The sequence below is a fragment of the Coenobita brevimanus genome, chromosome 93 (genome assembly GCF_032717465.1).
Source record: "Coenobita brevimanus isolate Jiangsu-jjx chromosome 93, ASM3271746v2, whole genome shotgun sequence".
NCBI lineage: Eukaryota > Metazoa > Arthropoda > Malacostraca > Decapoda > Coenobitidae > Coenobita > Coenobita brevimanus.
In genome coordinates, this window is record NC_137046.1 from 186528 (window position 1) to 211961 (window position 25434).

General features: G+C 44.6%; 1 protein-coding gene across 1 annotated transcript; it reads right to left on the reverse strand.

The window, feature by feature from the left end:
* Nucleotides 1-1684: 1684 nt before the first annotated feature.
* On the reverse strand, nt 1685-25206 carry LOC145412561 (uridine-cytidine kinase-like 1). The gene is given in 11 exon segments (XM_080282464.1): nt 1685-1830; nt 2003-2168; nt 3584-3769; nt 6833-7042; nt 7436-7525; nt 9710-9871; nt 18810-18881; nt 22354-22524; nt 22984-23063; nt 23066-23089; nt 25188-25206. Coding segments are annotated over 11 exon segments (1326 nt in total).
* Nucleotides 25207-25434: the final 228 nt, after the last annotated feature.

Below are 25434 nucleotides of genomic sequence, written 5' to 3' on the forward strand. Positions count from 1 at the left end.
GGCTCATCCTATTTCATACAACCATGACTTAGCATTCAAGTTGTAGGAATGATCCAATTCTACCACATAAAAACTGACTATAACAGTTTCTTCCAAACTACAGGATGGTCCATAAACTCCTTTTCCACTGCCAAGCAATTTCTTGGGTGATACAGGGATGGTTGAGTCAGCCAGTGTTATCAGTTTTTATTTTGCATCACTTATTCATTTTCTGTTTCAACTGCCACAGCCATGCCCAATCCAGCTGGTGAGCCATCCCGCCACACACAAGACACTGCCTGGTGAGTGAAGGCTGCACCTAACCCCTCCACTTTCAAAAATATCTCAGAATAAAATTAACAAGAGGTTGCAAGAATGAAATAGAGAGTAGGCCACTGGATTGAAAGGGTTTTTTAATGCTGAATTATACAAGAGATAAATCTATACTGTACAATGGTTCTTCTTCATTATAAAATACAGAAGAGACATATATGAGCATACAAAAGGTTCATCATCCCTTTCAACACTGGCACCATCATCATCATCTTTGGCACTATCAGCAGCATAATCACTCATCAAGATAACTATTGTTCTCACTGCCATCATCATCAGCAGCACCACCATCATCAATGTTATCTTTGGCACCACCACCATAACAGGCAACGACACCACAGTCATCATCATCCTAACCTTACATAAAAACCTTTCCCCCTGAATCAAATGACGTTTTCTAGTTTATTCTTGCTACTTCCAAACAACTCAGATATTCTATTCCAGAAGTCTTTATGTCGCACATTTCAATATTTCACCGATCACATGGTTCAATGCCAAGGTAACACTCACTAGTTTCCAATACTTTAGGAAGGATGAAAGCAATGCTGTGAGTCCTACCTGCCTGAGTGTTCACACATTCAACATAACCTTCTCATGATCAGGATAACTCTAGTGAAGTACATTATTCCTGACAACTTTATCTACATGAGAATGGTAACTACCTGCGTCTTGCTGTCTCCAAATAACTTATTCCCTCTCATGTCAGAACAACTCTAGTCTTGTCTTCCAGTTAATGCCAGGTAATTTTATGTGGTTAAAAGTGCAGCACTGTCACCATTAACCCTCTCATGAGTGGGACAACTCTATTATTGTCTTCCAGTTGGTACCAGGTGTTTTTATGCAGCTCAAAGAGTGTTGTACTGCCACCTTTAACTCTCGTCAAGCTGCAGACAACGTATGAGGCACAAATGAAGGTCTGCAAGTGCCACGCTACAGGCCTCATACGAGATACAATTTCCATTGGTTATCAAACAATGACTCAGGGGAGGTGAACTTCCTTTCAAAGACTTAGACTGACAGGGTTAACCCTCTCATGGCTGAGACATTTCTATCATAGTCTTCCAACTGGTACCAGGTAATGTTATGTGGTTACTAGTGTAATTCTGTCACCCTTAACCCTCTCATGAATAGGACAATGCTAATTTTCTACTCTACACAACTGTGTTCAACTGAAAGTTGAGTCCCATAAAGCCAAGAGTGTCAATACCTCGCTAGTCCAATGGTTGGGTCCCACTGTGGCAATTCCAATGTTTCCAGAGCCAGGTTCAGTTTATAACTCTTCACTGAAGCACACATCTACTGCTGTCACAAAAGGCTGAAAGTGCTAATACTACACTGGACTGACAGTCTGATGCCAAAGAGTGTTGACGGCTCACTGATCAGATGGTTCCGTGCCAAAATAACGATCGCCAAAGTTCCCAATGCCAGGCACAATATAAAACTTTTCATTGACACAGGGGTCCACGGCTGTTGTAACAATTCTCACCTTGGGAAATGCATATGCTATGTTGTGCACACCTGAAAGGGAAGATACAAATGTTTTTAGTTACATAGATAGTTTTCATCATCACCACACCCACACATATGCACACAGACATGCATGCCACACCACACCACACCAAACCCACACATGACCACATGAAGGCAAGCGCACACACACACACACACACACAAAAGCAACAAAACTTACCCTGTTCAGTCATAAGCAGAGAACACAGTGATATATGTTCTTCTACAACTTCATGGTCCAATAACACTCTCATGGCCATAATGCCAGCAGCTCCCGTTGCTACTGTGGCGTCCATTAAAAAGATGTGATAGTCCTTGATGTCCTTTGGCAGTCTGAGGTAGTACAGCTGAAGAAAAAAAAACAGTAAAATTTTTATTATTACTATTACTGCTGTTGTTATGGGGATAGGGCAGCCTGATGATGGAAGACAGGGTGACATAGAGGCAGTTCATCTGTAACCACCCCTTCCAGGATTATAGTGTCTGGCTAAAGACAGATTATCATCATCATCATCATTATCCTAGTTTTGCCCATTACTGTACCTATTCTCTCGCTCTCTCTCACTATCTCAATGTCTCTTGAAAGTCTGTGGTAGTACAGCCCCCTCCCCCTCCTGAAAAAATACTGTACAAAATGCAAAAATAAGTACCTTTATTACAATAATGCTTCTGGCAACTTCAGTGGTGAGTAAATAAAGGTGTGACCCATTCAACTGGGCTGACTTTAATCAACTGCTCCTCCTATCAGTTTTTTCTTGCTCCCTGAACCTTACCTCACTCCCTCTGAGAACATGACGAAGTCTGGATCATCATCATGATTAAAAAATCATTACAGCCACCACCACCACCACCATTATTCAGTAACCTTACACATAAAGCATAAGAACAGGAGACTAATTATCATGATCATTATCACTGTGACAATAAGCCAAGTTGGGGGGTCAACTGTAGTTAACTCCTTCAGTCATATTATCTTGCTTCACTGTTGGTACTGTCAGACATTCCCACATGTACTACACTGCAGGGCACACTTGTAGATCTGACAGGTATGATGTGGCCTTCATTTACTCATTATTAAAGCTCTGTCCTAAGCTTAAAAAACTGACCACATGTAGGAAGAATGTTCACCATCATTATCCAGACCTCTTTTCCCATCCTAGGAAGGGATGAGGTAGTATCCACACAGCCAGAGGAGACTTGAAAGAATGAGATCACAGAAAAACTAACCAAAGCAAGACAAGCATATCAATAATACTGTAAATCAATGAATGTTGCTGTGACCCTATGCTCATCTTGACATGAGGTCAGTGGAATACATGCAGAAGTTGCCCTTCTCCTGCAGTTCACCATGCTGAGGGATAGGAAGGCAGCTGAGGGATGTCTCCATAATGAGGCAGAGAAGCCACTTGATTACACTGACACTGTCACTGGATTGAAGGGGTTAGTGAATGATGTATCTAACCCATCACATTTGAATCCTCCCCTATACCTTGTAAAGCTGTCCTAAAAAATAAAAAATAAAAAATAAAAAAAAATAAATAAAAAATAAAGTGGCATAGCCAGACCATCTCAAACTGGTGGGTCAAGGTGGAAGTGGCCCATTGCTACACAATGTGCACACATTTAAATAGATAAGTTTCAGATGGGGTGCCAGTGAGGAGGGCCAAGAAATGCATGGGGAAGCCAAGGCTGTCCTGAGGACTGGCCTATGGATACCATTATCCAGGTGGATTCTGTTCCAACTAATGCCACATCATTTTACCTCTGGCTCTCCTGTGTCAAGGTTCGTCTGGATGAGAATCTTGCCAATCCTAACGTCCTTCAACACCTCACACAAAGCGTTTTCCATTGTCTCCCCTGCCCGTAAAATTGAAACACCACAAATCTTTTCTGTGGCAATTCGTTTTCCTTCATACGGGATTCCCTGGGGTGTTTCCACAGTCACGTCCTGCTGGGGAGAAGGAGTAGAATCATCATCATCATCAAAATACCACAAATCTCTATGGTGAATTACTTTCTTTCACAAGGGATTTAATTATACAGGAATACCCCGGTTTAACAATGCAACTGGTTCAGTAAAAACCCATTGCTAGGCAGGGTACCATATCTCAGGGTGTATTTAACATGCAAAGTATAGGAATGTGTTTTTAAGTCTTGGGTTTACCCCTCAACCAAGTCCTAAACCTATCCAAATGAGTCCAAAAACAAGTTTCTAGCTAACCTAAACCTCCAAATAACTTTAAAACAAGCTAAACTAAGCCTAAAAGCAGTTTATAACTCACCTAAACCCAAAAATAAAATGTGAAAATCATCAAATATAAGGCTGGAAAAAATCAAACTTGGTAAACTGTACCCCAATATGACAATGCTCACCCCACCTATGACTAACTATCTATCTATCTATTGCCAGATGCCTCAATCCCGTACGGGGTGGCCACAAATAAACTGCCTCCATGTCGCCCTGTCCCCCATCATTTCACTGCCCTGCTCGCAGCTCACACCCCCCTCTCTCATATACCTCTTCGCTCCATCTCTCCATCTCATCCTCAGCCTCCCCCTCCCTCTCCCCCCCTCCACCTCACTCACACACACTCTCCTCGTCAGTCTCTCACCCTCCATCCTCTCCATATGGCCAAACCACCTCAGTGTGTTCCTCCTAACGCTTCCTATCACATCCACATCCACACCACAATGCTCCTTTATATCTTCATTTGTCAGCCTGTCTCTCCATGTGACTCCACAGGCTAATCTTAAATAACTCATTTCCACTGCTCTCACTCTTGACTTGTGTCCTTCCAGCAACGTCCAAGCTTCACTTCCATACGTTAGAGTTGGTATCACAATACTGTCATGTAGTAACTTTTTCACTCCCTTGCTCACTTCCCTGCTTCTTATCACTGCTCTCAAGGAACCAGCAACCTTTCTTCCTTGTTGTACCCTTTCAAGCACTTCACCCTCCAAACTTCCATCCTTACTCATCACACTCCCTAGTACTTAAATGTACTCACATTTTCCATTTCCTCACCATCCAACCTCGCTGTACATTCACTGACTTCACCTCTCTCAAAGACCATCACTTTACTCTTCCCTACATTCACCTTTAGATTCCGTTTCTTACACACTCTCCCAAACTCATCCACCAAGCCTTGCAGCTCCCCTTCATCTTCACCTAACAACACAGTATCATCTGCAAACAACAGTACAGGGAGTTTCCAAACACTATCCTCTCTCACCAGGGCCACTCCAACATCCACTACCCTACCTTGTACCTCTTTTATTACCCCATCCATGTACAGATTGAACAACCATGGAGACATGACACATCCCTGTTTCAACCCAACCTTCAAAGAGAAAAATTCACTTAGCTCACTATCCAAACACACTGCAGCCTTAGCACCATCATACATACTCTTCACAGCATTCAACAACTTCCCATCTACTCCATATATTCTTAATACTTTCCACATTCCTTGTCTATCCACCCTGTCATATGCTTTCTCCAAATCCATGAAGGCCACATACAACTTCTTTCCCTTCTCTAGAAACTTTTCCACTAAAGATCTAAGAATGAATATCTGATCCAGACAACCTCTTCCCTTCCTAAAGCCTCCCTGATCATCTCCAACTAATTCCTATGACTAAAACACATTAATCTAAGTCTAAAAAACGGTTTACAAATCAACCTTAACACAAAATTTTAGTCTAAAATACCACCAAAATCAGTTTAAAAAAACAAAACCCATTGCCACACTGGGGTCTGGCCAGTGTTAGGTGGGGTATGGTGGTTTTTCTACCCCCATCGCTATGCCGGGGTTTCACGTACATGTATAGGGGTATCACATCCTGAGGTCTGCCCGTAATAATACTAATACTTACACTAATAATAATAATAATAATAACTATAGTAATTCCTGGTAGGTGGGGGTGCTCACCATCCACTCACTCAATGTAGTGCTGCTTTGGTTATCAGCCCTTTCCTCTCGTACTTCCTTCCTCTTTCGTTCTTTTCTTCATTCTTTCTACTTTCTTCTGCCTATGGGTGATTTACTCTCCCTCTTCAATCTTTCTTTCCTTCATTCTTTCCCCATCCTTCTGCCTATGGGTGACACTACACTACTGACAAGCCAAATGGTTTCCTGTACACCAGGAAACCATTTACTACGCTGGGTGGTGACCATATAACCAAATTATGGCGCCTGGTGGTTTAGTGGGTAATTAAGGCACTCCAATTTAGGGGACATGTTATATGCTGGAGATGTGGCTGGAGCTAGCTCTGTGGCTAGAGTAAGGAGTGGCTGGAGGAAATTCAGGGAGCTGTTGCCTCTCCTGACTCTGAGAGGGTTCTCCTTCCTTGCTAAGGGATCTATGTATGCAGCATGTGGTAGAAGTGTAATGCTCTGTGGTAGTATGAACTGGGCAGTAAAGGAAGAGGATATCTGGAGGCTCAAATGTACAGATATGACAATGATCAGATGGGTGCGTAGTGCATCCTTGAATGTGAGGCCTGTGGGAGCTTGGATTACGATTGGCAAGTTGAAAGGAAGGATGGGACTAGTGTGTATTGGTGATGTACTGAGGAGAGGTGATGATGTGGGGTAGACTGAGATGGTCTCAGCATGTTGGGAGGATGGATGATGACAACTGGGCGTGGAAGGTGAGGAGTGTGAATATCAGGGGTAGGGCTGAGATGGGCAGACCAAAAAAGACCTGGGACAAGGTCACAGAGCGTGACCTCTGGGATAAAGGACTGAACAGAGAGGCTGCCAGAGATCAAGAAGCATGGAAAACTGCCATTAGGTAACCAAGGCTGATATATGCAAGCATGTTGGAACCTTTATAAATGATACCACTAAACCTATTGGTCTTCATTACAGTTCTCAGATCACAGCTTCTTGAAGAGAAAAACAAAAGACCTTCTGTAAATGGAGGTAAAGATGGAGAGATGGCAATTTTAGGCCAACATAAAATGAAAAGGGTGAGTTTTCAAAAGCCATCTATCTCTAAGACATACCGTAAATGGAAGTAGAGTCAGCGCGTGTTCTATCACCAGACGAATCAACCTCTTGGAGTAGAAGATGAATTCGTCCCTGGGAGTGTCCTTATTGCGAATGAACGTGTGCAGACCACGAATTTGTGGCGTTGATGGCAGGAGATGGAGGGAATTAGGTCTTGCAATGCCAAAATTGGCGTTTGCTAGCTTCTCTCGCAGCTTGAAGCCCCTCTGAAGAATATACAACCAGCATCACATCCTATTGTCATTCTAATGTTTGAACTCAGCATTCAAGATGGACAGATGGCAATTTTAAGTCTAGTCAAATTCAAGATGGGCAGATGGCTATTTTAAGTCTAGTGAATTCAAGATTGGCAGATGGCAATTTTTAAGTCTAGTCAAATTCAAGATGGGCAGATGGCAATTTTTAAGTCTAGTCAATTCAAGATGGGCAGATGGCAATTTTTAAGTCTAGTCAATTCAAGATGGGCAGATGGCAATTTTTAAGTCTAGTCAATTCAAGATGGGCAGATGGCAATTTTTCAGTCTAGTGAATTCAAGATGGGCAGATGGCAATTTTAAGTCAATTCAGAGGAAAAAGGGGTTTAGGATTATTATTATTACCTGTTGTAGTTGTGTCATGACATTTTGAGCAATGAGATTTATGGCAACTTCATTCTCACCTCCTCTTGGCACAATGATGTCAGCATGGACCTGAGAATAAGAAGAAAGTAACCATCATCATCATTTATTTATCATTATCATTCTCTCTCTCTCATTCTGTATAGGTAATTAAGGTATCACCATAATGGTATAATAATAATAATAATCATCAACTGATGGAGTAGAGAGGTATACGAGGGAGGGGGGCGTAAACTGAGAGCAGGGCAGTGAAATGGCGACATGGAGGCAATTCGTTTGTGGCCATCCCGTATGGGATTAAGGCATCTGGCAATAGATAGATGCCTATAGATAGATCATCAACTAAGAACATGAAGAAAGTATTTATCATCATTAACACTTCATCATCACTTACTCTTTCAGTATAGGTAATTAATGTACCACCATAATACTGTAATCCATCCATCCACCCATCATCCAATCCCATGCTGCCCCATGAGGAGTGTAGGAGTGCAGGCCAAGCAAGTTGGTCCTGACATTTAAGATGAGTGACCAGCCTCACTCATCCCTGAGTGGCATTACATGATCAATATACCCCAGCCACCCACTGGATATAAACCTTCACCGGCTCATTCTGATTGGAGCGCTGTAATTACTCACTATACCACCAAGTGCCATAATTTGGTTATATGGTTACCACCCAGCATAGTAAATGGTTTCCTGGTGTACAGGAAACCATTTGGCTTGTCACTCACTGCAGTGTCACCCACAGGCAGAAGGAAGGGGAAAGAATGAAGGAAAGACAGAAGAGGAAGGAAGGAAGAGAGGAAAGGGCAGACACACAAAGTAGCACAACATCAAGTGAGTGCCCCCACCTACCACATAATACTGTAATACTACTACTACTACTAATAACAATAATCCATCTATCTATCCATTGCGAGATACATTAATCCTGTAAGGGGTGGCTACAAACAAAGCACCTCCATGCCACCCTGTTCCCTTTGATTTCACTGCCCTCCCCCCAGTTCACACCCCTCTCTCACATACCTCTACACTCCACCCCTCCATCTCATCCTTGGCCTCCCCCTTCCTCTCCCCCCCTTCACCTCACCCACATACACTCTCCTTGTTAGTCTCTCACTCTCCATCCACTCCACATGGCCAAATCACCTCAGCATATTTCTCTTAACGCTTTCTATCAGATCCACATCCATGCTACAACGTTCCTTCACTTCCTCATTTGTCAGTCTGTCTCTCCATGTGACTCCACAGGCTCCTCTCAAGTAACTCATTTCCACTGCTCTCACTCTTGACTTGTGTCCCTCCAACAAGGTCCAAGCTTCACTTCCATACGTTAGAGTTGGTATCACAATACTATCATGCAGCAACTTATTTACTTAAAGCAACTTTTTTACTTAAATGCTCACTTCCCTATTTCTTATCACTGCATTCAAAGAACCAGCAGCCTTTCTTCCTTGTTGCATCATCTCATGCACTGCATTCTCCAAACCTCCATCCTTACTCATCACACTACCCAAGTATTAATGGACTCACATTTTACACTTCCTCATCAACCAACCTTACTGTGCAGTCAGTGACATAATTTCTCTTGAAGACAATAACTTTACTCATCCTTACATTCACCTTTAGATTCAATATCTTACACACTCTCCCAAACTCATTCATCATCATCATCATCATGCTTCTTTCCCCCCCCCCTCCTCTCTCCCACCTCTCTCTAACACAGGCAGTTCATTATTATCACCACTATCCCAACTTCTATTACCAATGAAATTTGGAGTGAGGGAAGTTATACAAACATCCTTCTCTTCCTCCTCCTCATTACTATAATATTTTCTGACATAAAAAGGGAAAAGATATATTAACAACATCTAGTAACTTAAATAATGCTTAACCATGCAACTGAGATCTACACAGACCATACAGATCTAGAGGTCCTTATCAGAGAGGTATCACCACACTGTACATACATATTAGTCAAGTGCTAGATTCACAAACTGCATGTACTCTTCTGAGCTGCTACATCACAAGAATGTTGTTGTTGTTGTTGCTGTACCCCAGGCTCATCTGAACATGAACCCTGTGTATTGTAGTCTGCAGCAGTCCAACACCCTTCTTTTGGGGAAGACGGATAAAGCTGTTACTATAACCAGCCAGTGGCGCCACCCAGTTACATTGGCGTCATCATACAAAGGTGCCCATCTCCACCACCACAAACTGTTACATAGGTGCCACAGATCTAGAGGTCTTTACCATAGAAGGGGCAATGTAGTAGTCAAATGCAGGCTTGACAAACTTGAAGTATTGTTTCAACACACCATCCAGTTCTCTCCCTCGCTCTGCAATGTCCCGCTGCAATCGGCGAACCAGTCTTTCATCTGAATCAGTGTCAACAAATACCTTCATGTCTAGTAACTGTTGAAAGAAATTAGGTTATTATTATTATTATTATTATTATCACCATAATCATCATCATAGAATCCTGTGTTGCCCCATGAGTAGTGTAGAAGCCTGGGGCTAAGCAAGTTGGTCCTGACACTAATACTAGAGTGACCAGCCTCACTCATCCCTGAGTGGCATTACGTGAGCAATAAACCCCAACCACCCCTTGGATATAAACCTGCACTGGCTCAATCCGATTGGAGTGCCTTAATTACCCACTAAACCACCAGGCACCATAATTTGGTTATATGTTACCACCCAGTGAAGTAAATGGTTTCCTGGTGTACAAAGCTGGGAATAACGCCACTGCTATTTTAATAGCGATGGTGGTAAGGCCATTACTTGTTTTAGCTAGTAGCAGAACTGAGAGCGCTGCTACTTCTTGGCAGTACTCACGCGTTACTGCGCTCCTCACTACTCATGCGACGAATACAGGTCCGGAGTTGGTGAGTACTGTACATAAAGATATGCTGATGGTTTGGTTGTATTAATGACGAAAAATAATACTTTTGTCAGTTCTGTCAATTAATGATGTTTGTTCTACATTACATCAGTAATTTATTCATTATTATTTATTAGTTATGTGCAATAATTAGACAGGAATTTGCTAGTTAATTATCAATTGTTTAAATTAAGTAAAGATAAATAAGGATGTCAGCTAGATGTAGGCAAAGCAAACACACACACACACACACACACACACACACACACACACACACACACACACACACACACACACACACACACACACCTACCTCTAACTATCCCCGTCTCTAACTCCCGTTCTGTGGACCTGGTGTGGAGGTTCAGGGCGTGGTTCTCCATCTGGCGACGTCGCCCCTGACGGTATACAATGTATACTGGAGCCAGAGGAGCACCCTGGAGCTGGGGGAACTTTTCTCCCAAGCTGCCAGGGGAGCTGTGTACATTGGGGGCGACTTCAATGCCCACCACGCCCTGCTCTCTTCGCCTCTTCAGCCCAACGATGCAGGACGACACATCTCTTTAATACTGGAGGAGGTGGGTGATGTTTCCCTATTAAACGACACCACTGAGGCCACACACATTGACGGGGGGCGTCTGGACTTGGCGTTTGTGTCCTCCCCCCTTGCGGGCTCGGCAACATGGTCATTGCACCCTCACCTTGCTAGTGATCATTTTGCCCTAGAGGTCACTCTGCCAACTGCTCCACTCCCACCGACGCCGCCCCCTCCTCTGCGGTGGGACTTCCGTAGGGCCGACTGGGTGGCATTTGCCCAGGCCTTAGCTGGGGCCTTTGCTGCATCTCCTCCCGCCTCAGACCTCGAGAGACGAGCAGATCAGGCGGCGTGTATCTTTTCACAGGCTGCCTCTCTTGCTATCCCCCTGCAGCGTCGATCCGCGAGGTGCTATCGGGACGGCTGGATTTACTGCGACAGGGTCAAGGAATTGAACCGGCGGCTCAATGCGGCACGCAGGCAGTACCGACGGCGTCGCGCATCTCCACACCGTCGGTACCTGGTGGCTGTCACGCGACATGTCACCACAGAAAAACGCCGCATCAAGGAGGAGGCGTGGATTGGATGGTGTCGTACCCTAGACGCTCACTCCACACTCAGGGAGATGTGGAGGAGAATCAGGTTCATCTCCGATCCACGTCCTCCTCGTCCGCCCTTGCATCCTGATCCTGCCGCAGAGGGCAGCCGCCTCGCTCAGCACTTTGCGGATCGCTCTGCTTCAAGCAATCTCCCACAATCCGTCCAGATTCTGCAGGCTCAGCTATGCACCGCTTGTGCCACGGCAGTTCAGGCTGCCTGTGATAGGCCAGACCCAGCTGATTGTCCCATCACCAGCGGGGAGGTTCTAAAAGCACTGCACCACTGGGGGGACTCTGCACCTGGACTGGACGGGATTACATATTCACTCCTGTCACACGCTGGGGATTGCGGCAGCGAGCGCCTACTTGATCTAATCAACCTCTCGTGGTCTGAGGGGCGTCTGCCAAGGTCGTGGAAGGCGGCTGTTATTCACCCGATTCCTAAGCCTCATGATCCTACCGCCATGCGCCCCATCTCCCTCCTTAGCTGTATCGCTAAAACGGCTGAGAGGGTTGTGCGGGCTCGTCTCGCTTGGCGGCTGGGACCACTGCACCCAAGGATCTTCGCTTACCACCATGGTAGGAGTGCCACTCACTGCCTCGCATCTTTCCTTGGGGAACTGAGAGGGGGAAGGGGGATGGCCGTCTTCCTCGACCTTGAAAAGGCTTTTGAACTAGCCAGCCCTACAGTTATTTTGGCTGCCCTTGCAGACAGGGGTGTGGGAGGCAGGCTTTTATCCTGGATCAGGGACTTCTTTGCGGATCGCTCTGCAGGGGTCAGATTTCAGGGGCACCTCTCACACTTTTGCAAACATTTAAATGGCACGCCCCAGGGGAGCGTATTAAGCCCCCTCCTTTTTAATACCCTTATGGAGGGGCTCTTAACTCTCGACTATGGGCCTGGCATCACCCTCCTCTGTTATGCAGACGATCTTGCCCTCGTTTTTACAAGAAGGGATTGTTTTCGACAGGCAGACTTGGCCCTTTCTCGGCTCCATGCCAAGTGTGCCGAGTTAGGCCTCAAAATTAACTTCCAGAAGACCAAGTGCCTGCCATTTGGACTCCGCCCCCCAGACTTTCCACTGCTACTCGGTGGCCATCAGCTCTCCATTGTCACTGCACATCGGTACTTGGGGGTCTGGCTTGACGCGGGTCTCAACTTTTCCTGCCACGTTCGGTACCTGAGGGAGCGTGCATCCACCCGCATGGCTGCTCTCCGCTATCTATCCAAGCGGAGTTTGGGGGCATCATATTCCGTCCTACGGACTTTTTATATACACGCAGTCCGATCCTTAGTAGACTACAGCGCCATCTGCTTGACGGGACTCGCTCCGCCAGTCGCCAGATCTCTGGAGGTCATCCAGAATGATGCCCTCCGCATTATGGTGGGTGCTCCACGCTGGACCCGACTTGTCAATCTGCGTATGGAGGGTGGGCTGCCATCTCTGGCCCATCGCATTGTGTTACGAGCGGCAATTGTCACTCTGAAGCTGATCCAGTGCCTGCCTCACCTGCCTGGCTCTGCCCTCCTAAAACGCCTTCTATGCCGCCCACCCGAGCCGGCCCCTCAGCGTGACTGGGCCCGCACCACAGCCGCTGCCATCCATGGATTAGGAGCTGCTGCGAGCCTCTGTCAAGATCCCGACTCTCCCTTTCCTGGATACGTTGATCCACCGCCATGGGATCCTCCTCTTTTTAATATTATTGGTCCATCGGAGGCTAAACCTCGCTCATCAATTCCAGCACTCCTTTGCCAGGAGGGTCTCAGTAGGGTGGCAGCTCTGGCCTCACCAGACTCAGCCATCTACTACACTGATGGCTCTGTTTCCCCTAATGGCGCAGCTGGAGCGGCCTTTGTCTCTGGGCATATAGTGGAAGCTTGGCGACTCTCTTCAGGTGTATCCGCTTTCCAGGCGGAACTTGCGGCCATCCTGGGTGCATTGCGCCATGCTCACCACCATCGTCGCAACCGAGTCATAATCCACACAGACTCTCTTTCCTCCATTCAGAGATTACGATCCTTCTCGCTGCATGACAACGTCTTTCTCCTAACAGCGATTCATACATTTGCATCACTTCTTGTCCATAGGGGCGCAACGATTAACCTTCACTGGCTCCCGGGACATGTGGGAATTAGTGGCATCGAGCGTGCTGATGACGCTGCGTGCTCAGCTTGCGATCTCCCAGACATCACATTCCCACTACGCCCTAGTCCCTCGCACCTCATCCGCACTCTCACTGTCACCATAGGAAGACAATCCCTAGAGGACCATCAGCTCTGGGTCACGGAGGGCTCTTGCTCTGCAAAATGGTATGCTACTGCCACGTCGTATTCCCTCCTGTTGCCCCCCCCAGGACTACCTAATTTTATTGTAGTCCGGCTTCGCAGATTGCGTCTTGGGTTTCTTTGCTACAAGCAAATTGTGGGTATGGAGCCAGACCCATGTGAACATTGTTTGGCCAGCTGTGAGGAGCCCCTTCTTCATTATCTTCTGGACTGCCCAGCCACCACCACGCTCAGGTCTGAGCTCAACTCAGCCCTAGCCCGATCTGGTGACGTCTTTATGGACGCTGCTGGCATTGTTGCCCATGCTCCATTATATACATTAATTACTACGGTAAGGGATTATCCTCCACCTCGCTAAAGCAAGTTCTTACTTCTACGATGGAACACATTCTATCCATTTCTCCTTTCTCTGAAATCTCCATTCTTGGAGATTTCAATGTTCACTACCACCTTTGGCTCTCCTCTCCTTTCACGGATCCACCTGGTGAACAAGCCTACATCTTTTCTATCCTTAATGACCTAGAGCAGCTTGTACAGCACCCTACCCGTATCCCTGACCGCCTTGGAGAGAGCTCCAACATACTTGACCTCTTCCTCACAACTAATCCTTCTGCTTACTCTGTTAATCTTTTCTCTCCGTTGGGCTCCTCCGATCACAACCTTATTACCTTAACCTGTCCTATCACTCCGGTACGGCCTGTGGACCCTCCAGAGAAACGTCGTCTGTGGCATTTTGGAGCCGCAGACTGGGAGGCCCTCAGGCAGTACTTCTTTGATTTTCCCTGGAATGATTATTGCTTCCATGGCCGTGAGCCATCTGAGTGTGCCTTGCGCATTACGGAGGTTATTCTCTCGGGCATGGAAGCATACATTCCTTTCTCATATCCTTTGACTAATGCAAGAAAGCCTTGGTTTCATCACGCTTGTTCTAATGCTGTCCGCAACAAGGAGAGGGCCTACAAAAGGTACCGGAGCCAACCCACCCCTGAATCACATCATCTTTACGTTTCTGCCCGGAATCGTGCTAAGTCTGTTCTTCACTCTACTAAAAATAATTTCATCCATACTAAATGCTCTCAACTCTCCAACTCGAATTCTTCCCGCTCCTTCTGGCATCTTGCCAAAAATCTTTCTAACAACTTTACCTCATCATCCTTCCCTCCTCTTTTCTACTCTGATGGTTCTGTAGCTATTTCTTCTACTGATAAAGCAGATCTCTTCGCACAGACTTTCTCCTCCAATTCTACCTTAGATGATTCCGGTGCTGTTCCTCCATCACTTCCCCCCTCTGACTTCCTCATGGCTGACATTAAAATTTCTTCAGTTGATGTATTTTCTGCCATCACTGGCCTCAGTACTAACAAGGCATATGGGCCTGATGGGGTCCCTCCTGTTGTTCTCAAGAATTGTGCTTCTGTGCTTACACCCTGCCTAGGCAAACTCTTTCGTCTTTGTCTGTCAACTTGTACCTTTCCTTCTTGCTGGAAGTTTGCTCTCATTCAGCCAGTCCCAAAGAAGGGTGGCCACTCCCAACCCTCCAACTATCGTCCAATTGCTTTAACGTCCTGTATTTCAAAAGTTTTCGAGTCAATTCTTAATAGAAAAATTTTAAGGCATCTTTCCTATCACAACCTTCTTTCCGATCGTCAGTATGGGTTCCGTCAGGGACGCTCCACTGGCGATCTTCTCACCTACCTCTCAGACTCCTGGTCATCCTCCTTTCGGGACTTTGGCGAAAGCTTTGCCATTGCACTTGACATCTCAAAGGCTTTCGATCGAGTCTGGCATAAATCTATAATTTCCAAACTGCCCTCCTACGGTTTCTATCCTGCTATCTGTGCCTTCATCGCTAGCTTCCTTTCTGGTCGTTCTATAGCCGCTGTTATAGACGGCCATCGTTCTTCTCCTAGATCTATCAACAGTGGTGTTCCTCAGGGCTCTGTCCTATCACCAACTCTCTTCCTTTTATTCATCAATGATCTTCTAAGCTGTACATCTAACCCTATCCACTCATATGCTGATGACTCCACCCTTCACCTTTCCATTCGGTTCCCGCAACGCCCATCTCAACAGTTACTTCAACAAACAAGGGATGAGGCTATGGCACACCTAATGTCTGACTTGGCTCGTATCTCTGACTGGGGTAAAAATAATATGGTTGTCTTTAATGCATCTAAGACTCAGTTCTTACACCTTTCAACCTGACAAAATCTTCCACAGGTATACCCACTAATGTTTAATAATATTCAGCTTAATCCTACATCATCCTTGAACATGCTTGGGGTTTCATTTACTCGGGACTTATCTTGGAAAGATCATATTACATCTCTTGTAAAATCTGCTTCCAAGAGATCGGGTGTGCTAAGCCGACTCCGCTCTTTCTTTACCCCTGCGCAATTGTTGACTCTATACAGGGGTTTTATCCGCCCCTGTGTGGAGTACAACTCTCATGTGTGGGGAGGCTCCCCTCATACAGCTCTTCTCAATAGGGTGGAGTCAAAGGCTTTTCGTCTCATTAACTCTCCTCCTCTTACTGACTCCCTTCAACCTCTGTCTCTTCGCCGCACTGTTGCATCTTTATCTCTTTTCTATCGCTACTTTAATGGTCACTGCTCCTCTGAACTGTCTGCTTGCATTCCTCCACCTCTACGACGGGCGCGTAGCACCCGTCTGGCAGCAGACTCTCATCCTTTTTCTGTCCAACTCTCTAATGCAAGAATTAACCGTTACTCCCAGTCTTTCATTTATGCAACAAGTCAACTCTGGAACTGTCTCCCTCTGTCTGTATTTCCTGCTGCCTATGATCTCCAGTCTTTCAAACGCAGTGTGTCCAGGCATCTCAAAATGATCGGATCTTGAATTTGGCTCTATATTGTATTTTGTTTTTCTCTTGGAGGGAACTGTTACTGCAGGCTCATGGCCTTTGGTTCCTTCTTCCTCGCATTAAAAAAAAAAAAAAAAAAAAAAAAAAGTAGTGCGCACCTCTGACGGGCTCTCTGTTTGCCCGTGTTCCAGGAAACTGGGACGAATATCACACAAACACAACAAACTCCCGTTCTCTCCCTCACTCTCTCAGACTAACTCTTACTCATTATGTTATTGTTTCATAACAGTATGTTACTTACAGCTTAAAGTAATGGAAAAAACATTGCTGTTGTACAAATAGCCTTTAAAAGAAAGCCCCAGTTCATTTTTTCTTTCGTTTTCGTACATATATTAAATAGGTATCACTGAAAATATAAATCTATATACTGTACTGTAGTATTTATGTATGTTACTTTCAGTAGGTATACTAGGTAACAGTGTAAAAGAACATTTGTTACATTATACAGTAAATAGCTTTTTCCTGAACCTTTGCTCTAAGCTTCATTAAAGTGACACCGACATGTATATGATTTTTTTTTCTTTTTTTTTAAATATAAGTATATTTAAGGGTGAAGTGCTTGAAAGGGTACAGCAGGGAAGAAAGGTTGCTGGTTCCTTGAAAGCAGTGATAAGAAGCAGGGAAGTGAGCATGGAAGTGAAAAAGTTACTACATGACAGTATTGTGATACCAACTCTAACGTATGGAAGTGAAGCTTGGACGTTGTTGGAAGGACACAAGTCAAGAGTGAGAGCAGTGGAAATGAGTTATTTAAGAGGAGCCTGTGGAGTCACATGGAGAGACAGGCTGACGAATGAGGATATAAAGGAGCGTTGTGGCGTTGATGTGGATGTGATAGGAAGCGTTATGAAGAACACACTGAGGTGGTTTGGCCATGTGGAGAGGATGGAGGGTGATAGACTGACGAAGATAGTGTATGTGAGTGAGGTGGAGGGGGGAAGAGGGAGGGCGAGGCCGAGGATGAGATGGAGGGATGGGGTGGAGAGGTATATGAGAGAGGGGGGTGTGAGTTGCGAGCAGGGCAGTGAAATGGCTGGGGACAAGGTGACTTAGAGGCGATTTGTTTGTGGCCACCCCAAACGGGATTGAGGCGTCTGGCAACAGATAGATATACTGACATTACTGGTACACAACATAACCACTCAGACTGATTAATATTATCAAAACTGTATATACTGTATTGCTATATAACAGATTTTTGTTAACCTTTCCTTCATGTACGGTACCTTTTTCTTATCCAACATAGCGGAAGCGCCGCTACATTTCATATCAAGTAGCGAAACCAGTAACGCAACTACTTTTTCGAGCTAGTAACGGGAATGGGAGCACCGCTACTTTTTATTAGTAGTGTTCCCAGCATTGCTGGTGTACAGGAAACCATTTGGCTTGTCACTCAGTGTAGTCACCCACAGGCAGAAGGAAGAGGAATGAATGAAGGAAAGAAAGACAGAAGAGGGAATGTAAAGTCACCTGTAGGCAGAAGGAAGAGAATGATGGAAAGAAAAACAGAAGAGGGAGGAAGGAAGGAAGAGAGGAACAGGCAGACACCCAAAGCAGTACTACATTAAGTGAGTGGATGGTGAGTATTTTTGGTTGGTGGGGGCACTCACCATCCACTCACTCGATGTAGAGATGCTCTTGGGTGCCTGCCCTTTCCCCTCTTCCTTCCTTCTTTCCATCCTTCCTCTTTGTCTTTCATTTCTTCATTCTTTCCTCTTCCTTCTGCCTATGGGTGACTCTAAACTGAGTGACAAGCCAAATGGTTTCCTGTTGTACACCAGGAAACCATGTACTGTTATATGCTGGTTGGTAACCATATAACCAAATTATGGCACCTGGTGGTTTAGTGGGTAACTAAGGTGCTCAAATCGGATTGAGCCGGTGAAGGTTTATATCCAAGGGATGGTAGGGGTTTATTGCTCATGTAATGCCACTCAGGGATGAGTGAGGCTGGTCACTCTCATCTTAAATGTCAGGACCAACTTGCCTAGCCCCGGGCTCCTACGCTCCTCTTGGGGCAATGGAGAATTGGATGATGAATGAATGAATGAATGTAGAGCCACAGTATTGTCTTTTTCTGCCACTAAGCTATGTGGAATAAGCTGCCAAAGGACAAAAATCTGGGCCAAGTTAAGATGAAAGAACTACAGATCACCACACCTACCTTCAAAACATCCGGAGAGTAGAACGCCAAAATGCCTTCAAAGATTATCACATTGGCTCCATACATGGTTTTCTGAAAATAAATAAATAAATAAAATAAATAATTAAATAAAAATAAATACATTATCACCACCAACACCACCACCATCACTGCATTTATATCACCACCATCATCATCATCTGCTACATACAGCTTTATATCATCATCACCATTTGCTCCATACACCTTATATCACCACCATCACCACCACCATCATCTGCTCCAAACATATTTTTTTGAGTTACAATACAGCTTATGAACATTAAGTTACTGGAGCAGCATATATCATCACCATTTGCTCCAAGCACTGTTTCTAAGAGGCAGCTACAATATGGTGTAACTTTCATCACCACCACCACCACCTAAGGATGGAGTACAGTAGGATCTGAAAACAGAGATGTGGTAAAGCACAATAGTGAGAAGTACAATCGGAATGCCAAGTGAAATAGGCCACACATTCATCCACTTATCATTCAAACTCCCCATTATCAGCCCAAGAATAACCTCCTGAAGTCTGTGTAGTGCAATCCCAGTTAACCAAGAAGCTTGGGAAATTTACCTTCCTGGTTACTGAGTTTTCCTGGGTATCAGATATATAGTCTTATACAGAAGCCTCTCGATCTTCAATTGATTTTGGGACCGAAAAAACCGATCGAAATGCGATTTATCAAAGTGCAAATTGATAAACTTATGGAAAATAAATGAATGGGACCGGCGTGTTGTCGACAAACTTAAACCAACTTCTACGTATACACTTATATCCACCCAAAATCATAACACAACCATATAAGTGTTTACATTTAGTACATATTTACTTACTGTTAGCAAGAAAAGCAAGAAATACAGGCTGCATTCACTTTAAAATAGAAAGAATGAAGCTTATGTGGTAGAGCGTTGGTTCTGGTTCCGAGTCAATTCGCCGTCAAGTCAATTCCCCGTCAGACAATTCGCCTTCAAAACGTGAACGATTCCCCGTCAGGACAATTTGCACCCTGGACAATTCCCTGTCATTCTATAAACAGTGTAGTTATTATTAATTAATCAATACTTTAATAACTATATTTCAGGGGGATCCATCAAAGTCTATGTTCAATAGCATAGGCTTTGAGTATTATTTATCTGTTGCACCTTTAGCCAATAATTAACTAGTTTCTTCCTTGCTGTAGTCGCCTTTGAATTATATTTTAGCATCACCCATAGCTGTCTTCATTAATGACAGCAAATTGCTCCGAAACCTTGGTTCCAAGGCAGTGGTTGAGTCACTGCTGCCTGCCACCACTGCCACCCTCGCTGCCATCACTCGTGTTCGCCCCAACCCCGCTTGAGTGAGCACCTTCTTCCTTGTCCTTGTCCCAATCACCATGGCCACTGCTGTTGATGCTTCCATTGTAACTTCAATGAAAGCGAGCAAAGAACAGGTACTGAAGTCACAAAAAAGATTTCAAATGTTTGAAAGAGGGCAAGCTTCACCAAGTGACGGTAGGTGGCATGACAGATGAACAGATGAGCATCGACTTGCACTCGCAACCCGGCCTGAGTGATCGAAGCACGGCTTTTGAAATCCAAGCACAAATTTTGGACGAGCGGGCGAGTCCGATCGAAGTACAAAATATCGAAGTAAGGTTAATCGAATATCGAGAGCCTTCTGTACTGTACACAGGTTGTATCACTGCAGTATATACCCCTTGTATCCAGGACCACACTAATAGATTCCATTTGATACATAACCTCACACTAAACAAACCCATAGATGTTAACACATGTGATGGCAGTGTCTTGCAGTAGTGCAAGATGCACACAGTAAGTCCATTTTGTTAAATACTGTATTTCATAAAACATGGAAAAATAAACTAAATTAATAAATCTTCAGCATTTATTGGTGAATTGATGCTCTGGAAAGAAATGTTATACAGTGGCATTATCAACGCTCCCTTGCTCACAGTTGTGGATATGGCCACGGCCCACCCATTTATTTCTCACCTGACTCCCTCACTCCACCCCTCACTCGCCACTCAGCTGTTATGCACATAATACAATACATATGAATTGCAAGCACAGTAATTTTACCCAACAAAACAAACCTTCATTTCTAACAGCTACATTGAACTTCTCTGCCCGTGCAAATGCATTCTAAGATGATGTATAACTTCATATTAGAATGCATTTGCGCTGGCAGACAAGATAAAATCTAGCTGATAGAAATGAAGGTTTGTTTTGTTGCATAAAACTACTGTGCTTGCAATTCCTGTGTATTTATTGTATAAACCGCAAAACAGCTGAGTGGCGAGTGAGGGGTGGAGTGACAGCAGTCAGGTGAGAAATAAATGGGCGCACCACGGCAAGGAAGCTGTGATAATTCTATGGTATAACACATCTTCTGAAATCATCAGTTCACTAATGAATGCTCAAGATTTGTTTGTATAGTTAGTTTTCCATGTTTTTATGAATTAAATAATAATATTTAACAAAATGGGCTTGCCAATGTACTGTAAGATGCTGGAAGCTTTTGGTGTAGAAGTGAGACCTGGGCAGTAAAGGAAGACGATATTCACAGGCTCAAACGTACAGAAAAGATAATGATTAGGTGGATGTGCCGTGAGTCCTTGAGTGCAAGGTCTGGGGGGGGCTAGGTTTATGATGGAAGAGTTAAGAGATGGGATGGGACAGTAGTGTATTGGTGTTATGATAAGGAGAGGTAGACTGAGATGGTTTGGGCATGTGAAATGGATGGGGGATGATAACTGGGTGCAGAAAGCGAGAAGTGTTAATGTTGGTGGAAGGGATGTGAGAGGCAGACCGACAAAGACCTGGGACGAGGTCACTGAGTGTGACCTCAGGGTTACAGGATGAAACAAGGATGCTGCCAGAGATCGGGCAGCATGGAGAGCTACCATTAGGCTAGGTGACCACGGCCGATGCACGCAAGCATGTTGGAGCCTTCAAAAACGAAAACATGGTAATGGCCATAAGCATACTGTCATTTAGATGATCCATGATGGTGTTGCTACTGTCTGGGATTAATTGTGGGACATCACTACAACAGAGTTTAAGGTTGCTGTGTGACATGTTGCTCAAAACCTTGACTGTTTTGGATGTTCTTATGATTTACATGTCCACTGATGAGACTCGCTGACAGTACTGTATATATCTCTTAACTCTCTCCCATTCCCTGAAGATGTAGACTGCATTAAAAGGGCAACTTCAGCCTGCAGTCCATCAGCTTCAGGTTTCAGATGAGCCTGTGCCACAACTACAAAAACCTTCTTACCACATCCATTCATATATACGGTATATATATACCATATATATATAAAACTATACAGCTTACCATCTTTGTTCCTTTGAATGTGTGACAAATCTGAATACCGGTAAATCAACCTTCTTACCCTAACCAAAGTGTCTGTTTCTTTTGGATATGTTACAAAGTTGTATACTGAAATTTCAACACTGATAGCACAACCATCCCACAGACTTAAACCCCATAAAAACACACGGTATAACTCACTGTCTTGGTTTCTCTTGAGTGTGTGACAAAGTCGTATATTGGGACTTCCACCTTCTTGCCTTCCTTTAGCCGCACCAAAGTCTTTGCTACCAGTTCAAAATCAAAGGCATCAGGGTGGTCGAAGTTGTTTTCATTCTTTGCTGCCTCTTCATGTTGCTTCTCTGAGAGTACCTGGACAGATGGACAAATATAGATAGATAGAAAGTAGACAGACAGATAGATAGACTGATAGACAAAGATACAGACATAATATACTGTAAATTTCTACTTTTCCAAAATAATTTTTTTCTTACTTTTTTATTCATTCATTCATTCATTGCCAGACGCCATGTATCCCAAACGGGGTGGCCAAGGGCTTAGAGTTAATTGTTTTACAGGGAGGGGCACTAATCCTCCACCAACCCCACTTGACACGTAGGGAGAACGTTATGCCAACAGCATCTGGTGTTCCTAGGCGGTCACCCATCCAAGTACTAACCAGACCCAACGTTGCTTACTTTTAATCCTCATTTCTTATGTAAATGCCTCATTTCCAAAATCAACGGAATCATGTAAAAAAAAAAAAAAAAAAGAAAAAAAAAAAAAAGAAAAACCCTGGCTTCCAAACTGCCACTCTCTCTTAACACGCACCTTATAGAAAGAATCAAGGGAGAGTAATGTCACCCACGGTACATCAAGCTCTTCTATAATTTTCCGGGCAACAGTTGTTTTCCTGAAGCACTGCCACCACACACACCTTAGGAAAAAAATATATATATATATTATCATCATTGTACACAACTTTAACCCTGTTTCCCCCCAAAAAAAAAAAAAAAAAAACCACCATTATCATCAGCCCAAAGATATAAATAGCCAAATAGCCTATCCTGTAAAAACAAAAATAATATACATGGAGAAATAAATAGTTTCATATGTAATACATAATAGCATTATGTGAATCTGACCATCATCATCATCATCATTGCTATTCCATTTTGTACCAAGTCATTTATACTCTCCATCATGCTTGCATACACTGACCTTGGTCACCTAATGGTAGCTCTCTCCACGCTGTTCAATCTCTGGCTGCCTCCCTATCCAGTTCCTTATGCCTGAGGTCACAGTCTATGACCTTGTCCCAGGTCTTTCTTTCTCTTGCAATCCTATCCCAACATTCACACTTCTCACCTTCCACACCCAACTGTCATCCTCCACATATATCACTACCCTCATTAGGCCATGCACAATTAAAAAAATAATAATAACAGTTTAAAATAGAGGTTATTAAAATCATCATCATCATTTCATAGATGCATGGTGTACCCCTTTCACAAAATAAAAATATTCCTTTACACTCAAGAGATTCACCAGCACACTCAAGAGATTCACCAGCACACTCAAGAGATTCACCAGGATTGAACTTGCTGGTGAATCTCTTGAGTGTGCTGGTGAATCTCTTGAGTGTGTGGAAGAGTTTTGTTATTTGGGAGACATGTTATGTGCTGGAGGTGGGGCTGGAGCTAGCTCTGTGGCTAGGCTGAGAAGTGGTTGGAAGAAGTTCAGGGAGCTCTTGCCTCTCCTGACATTGAGAGGGCTCTCCCTACGTGCTAAGGGGTCTTTGTATGCAGCATGTGTTAGGAGTGTAATGCTGTATGGCAGTGAGACCTGGACAGTGAAGGAGGAAGACATTCGCCGGCTCAGACGTAGAGAAATGACAATGATTAGGTGGATGTGCAGTGCGTCCCTGCGTCCAAGGCCTGGAGGGGCTGGGTTTACAATGGAAGAGTTGAGAGGTAGGATGGGACTGGAGTGTATTGGTGTTGTGATGAGGAGAGGTAGATTGAAGTGGTTTGGACATGTGGAGAGGATGGGGGATGATAATTGGGTAAGGAAGGTGAGAAGTGTTAATATTGGGGGTGGGGTTATGAGGGGTAGACCGAGAAAGACATGGGACGAGGTCATTAAGTGTGACCTTAGGGTTAAGGGACTGAACAGGGAGGCTGCAATGGATCGTGCAGCGTGGAGAGCCGCCATTAGGTGACCAAGGCCGACACATGCAAGCATGTTGGAGCCTTTAAAAACGAAACGAAAACGAAACGAAACGAAAGAGAGGTGGGGAATTGGAAAATGTGAGTACGTTTAAGTACTTGGGTAGTGTGATGAGTAAGGATGGAGGTTTGGAGGGTGAAGTGCTTGAAAGGGTACAGCAGGGAAGAAAGGTTACTGGTACCTTGAAAGCAGTGATAAGAAACAGGGAAGTGAGCATGGAAGTGAAAAAGTTACTACATGAGAGTATTGTGATACCAACTCTAACGTACGGAAGTGAAGCTTGGACGTTGTTGGAAGGACACAAGTCAAGAGTGAGAGCAGTGGAAATGAGTTATTTAAGAGGAGCCTGTGGAGTCACATGGAGAGACAGGCTGACGAATGAGGATATAAAGGAGCGTTGTGGTGTGGATGTGGATGAGATAGGAAGCGTTAGTAGGAATACACTGAGGTGGTTTGGCCATGTGGAGAGGATGGAGGGTGAAAGACTGACGAAGAGAGTGTATGTGAGTGAGGTGGAGGGAGGAAGAGGGAGGGGGAGGCCGAGGATGAAATGGAGGGATGGGGTGGAGAGGTATATGAGGGAGGGGGGTGTGAGTTGGGAGCAGGGCAGTGAAATGGCGGGGGACAGGGCGACGTGGAGGCGATTTGTTTGTGGCCATCCCAAACAGGATTGAGGCATCTGGCAATATATAGACAGATGTTGCTCCACTCATCCTTGGGCTCCCCCTCCCCATCTCCCTCCCTACTCTCCATCTCACACACTCTCCTAGTCAGTCTCTCATTCTCCATCCTCTCCTCACACCCACCTGAATATGTTACATTCATGTTGCTCCACTCATCCTTGGTCTACCCCTCCCCAAATGAGTCTATTAGGTGGTGCTGTCTATCTATCAATCTATCTATCTGTCTATCTATCTATGTCTATCTACTGTGTTCATCTGTGGGCAAAATGAATCTATTATGTGGCGCTGTATCTATCTATCTATCTATCTGTCTATTGCTTGAAAGTGGTGAATGCAACAAAACAATGATGATTTTCCAACTCTTGTCTTT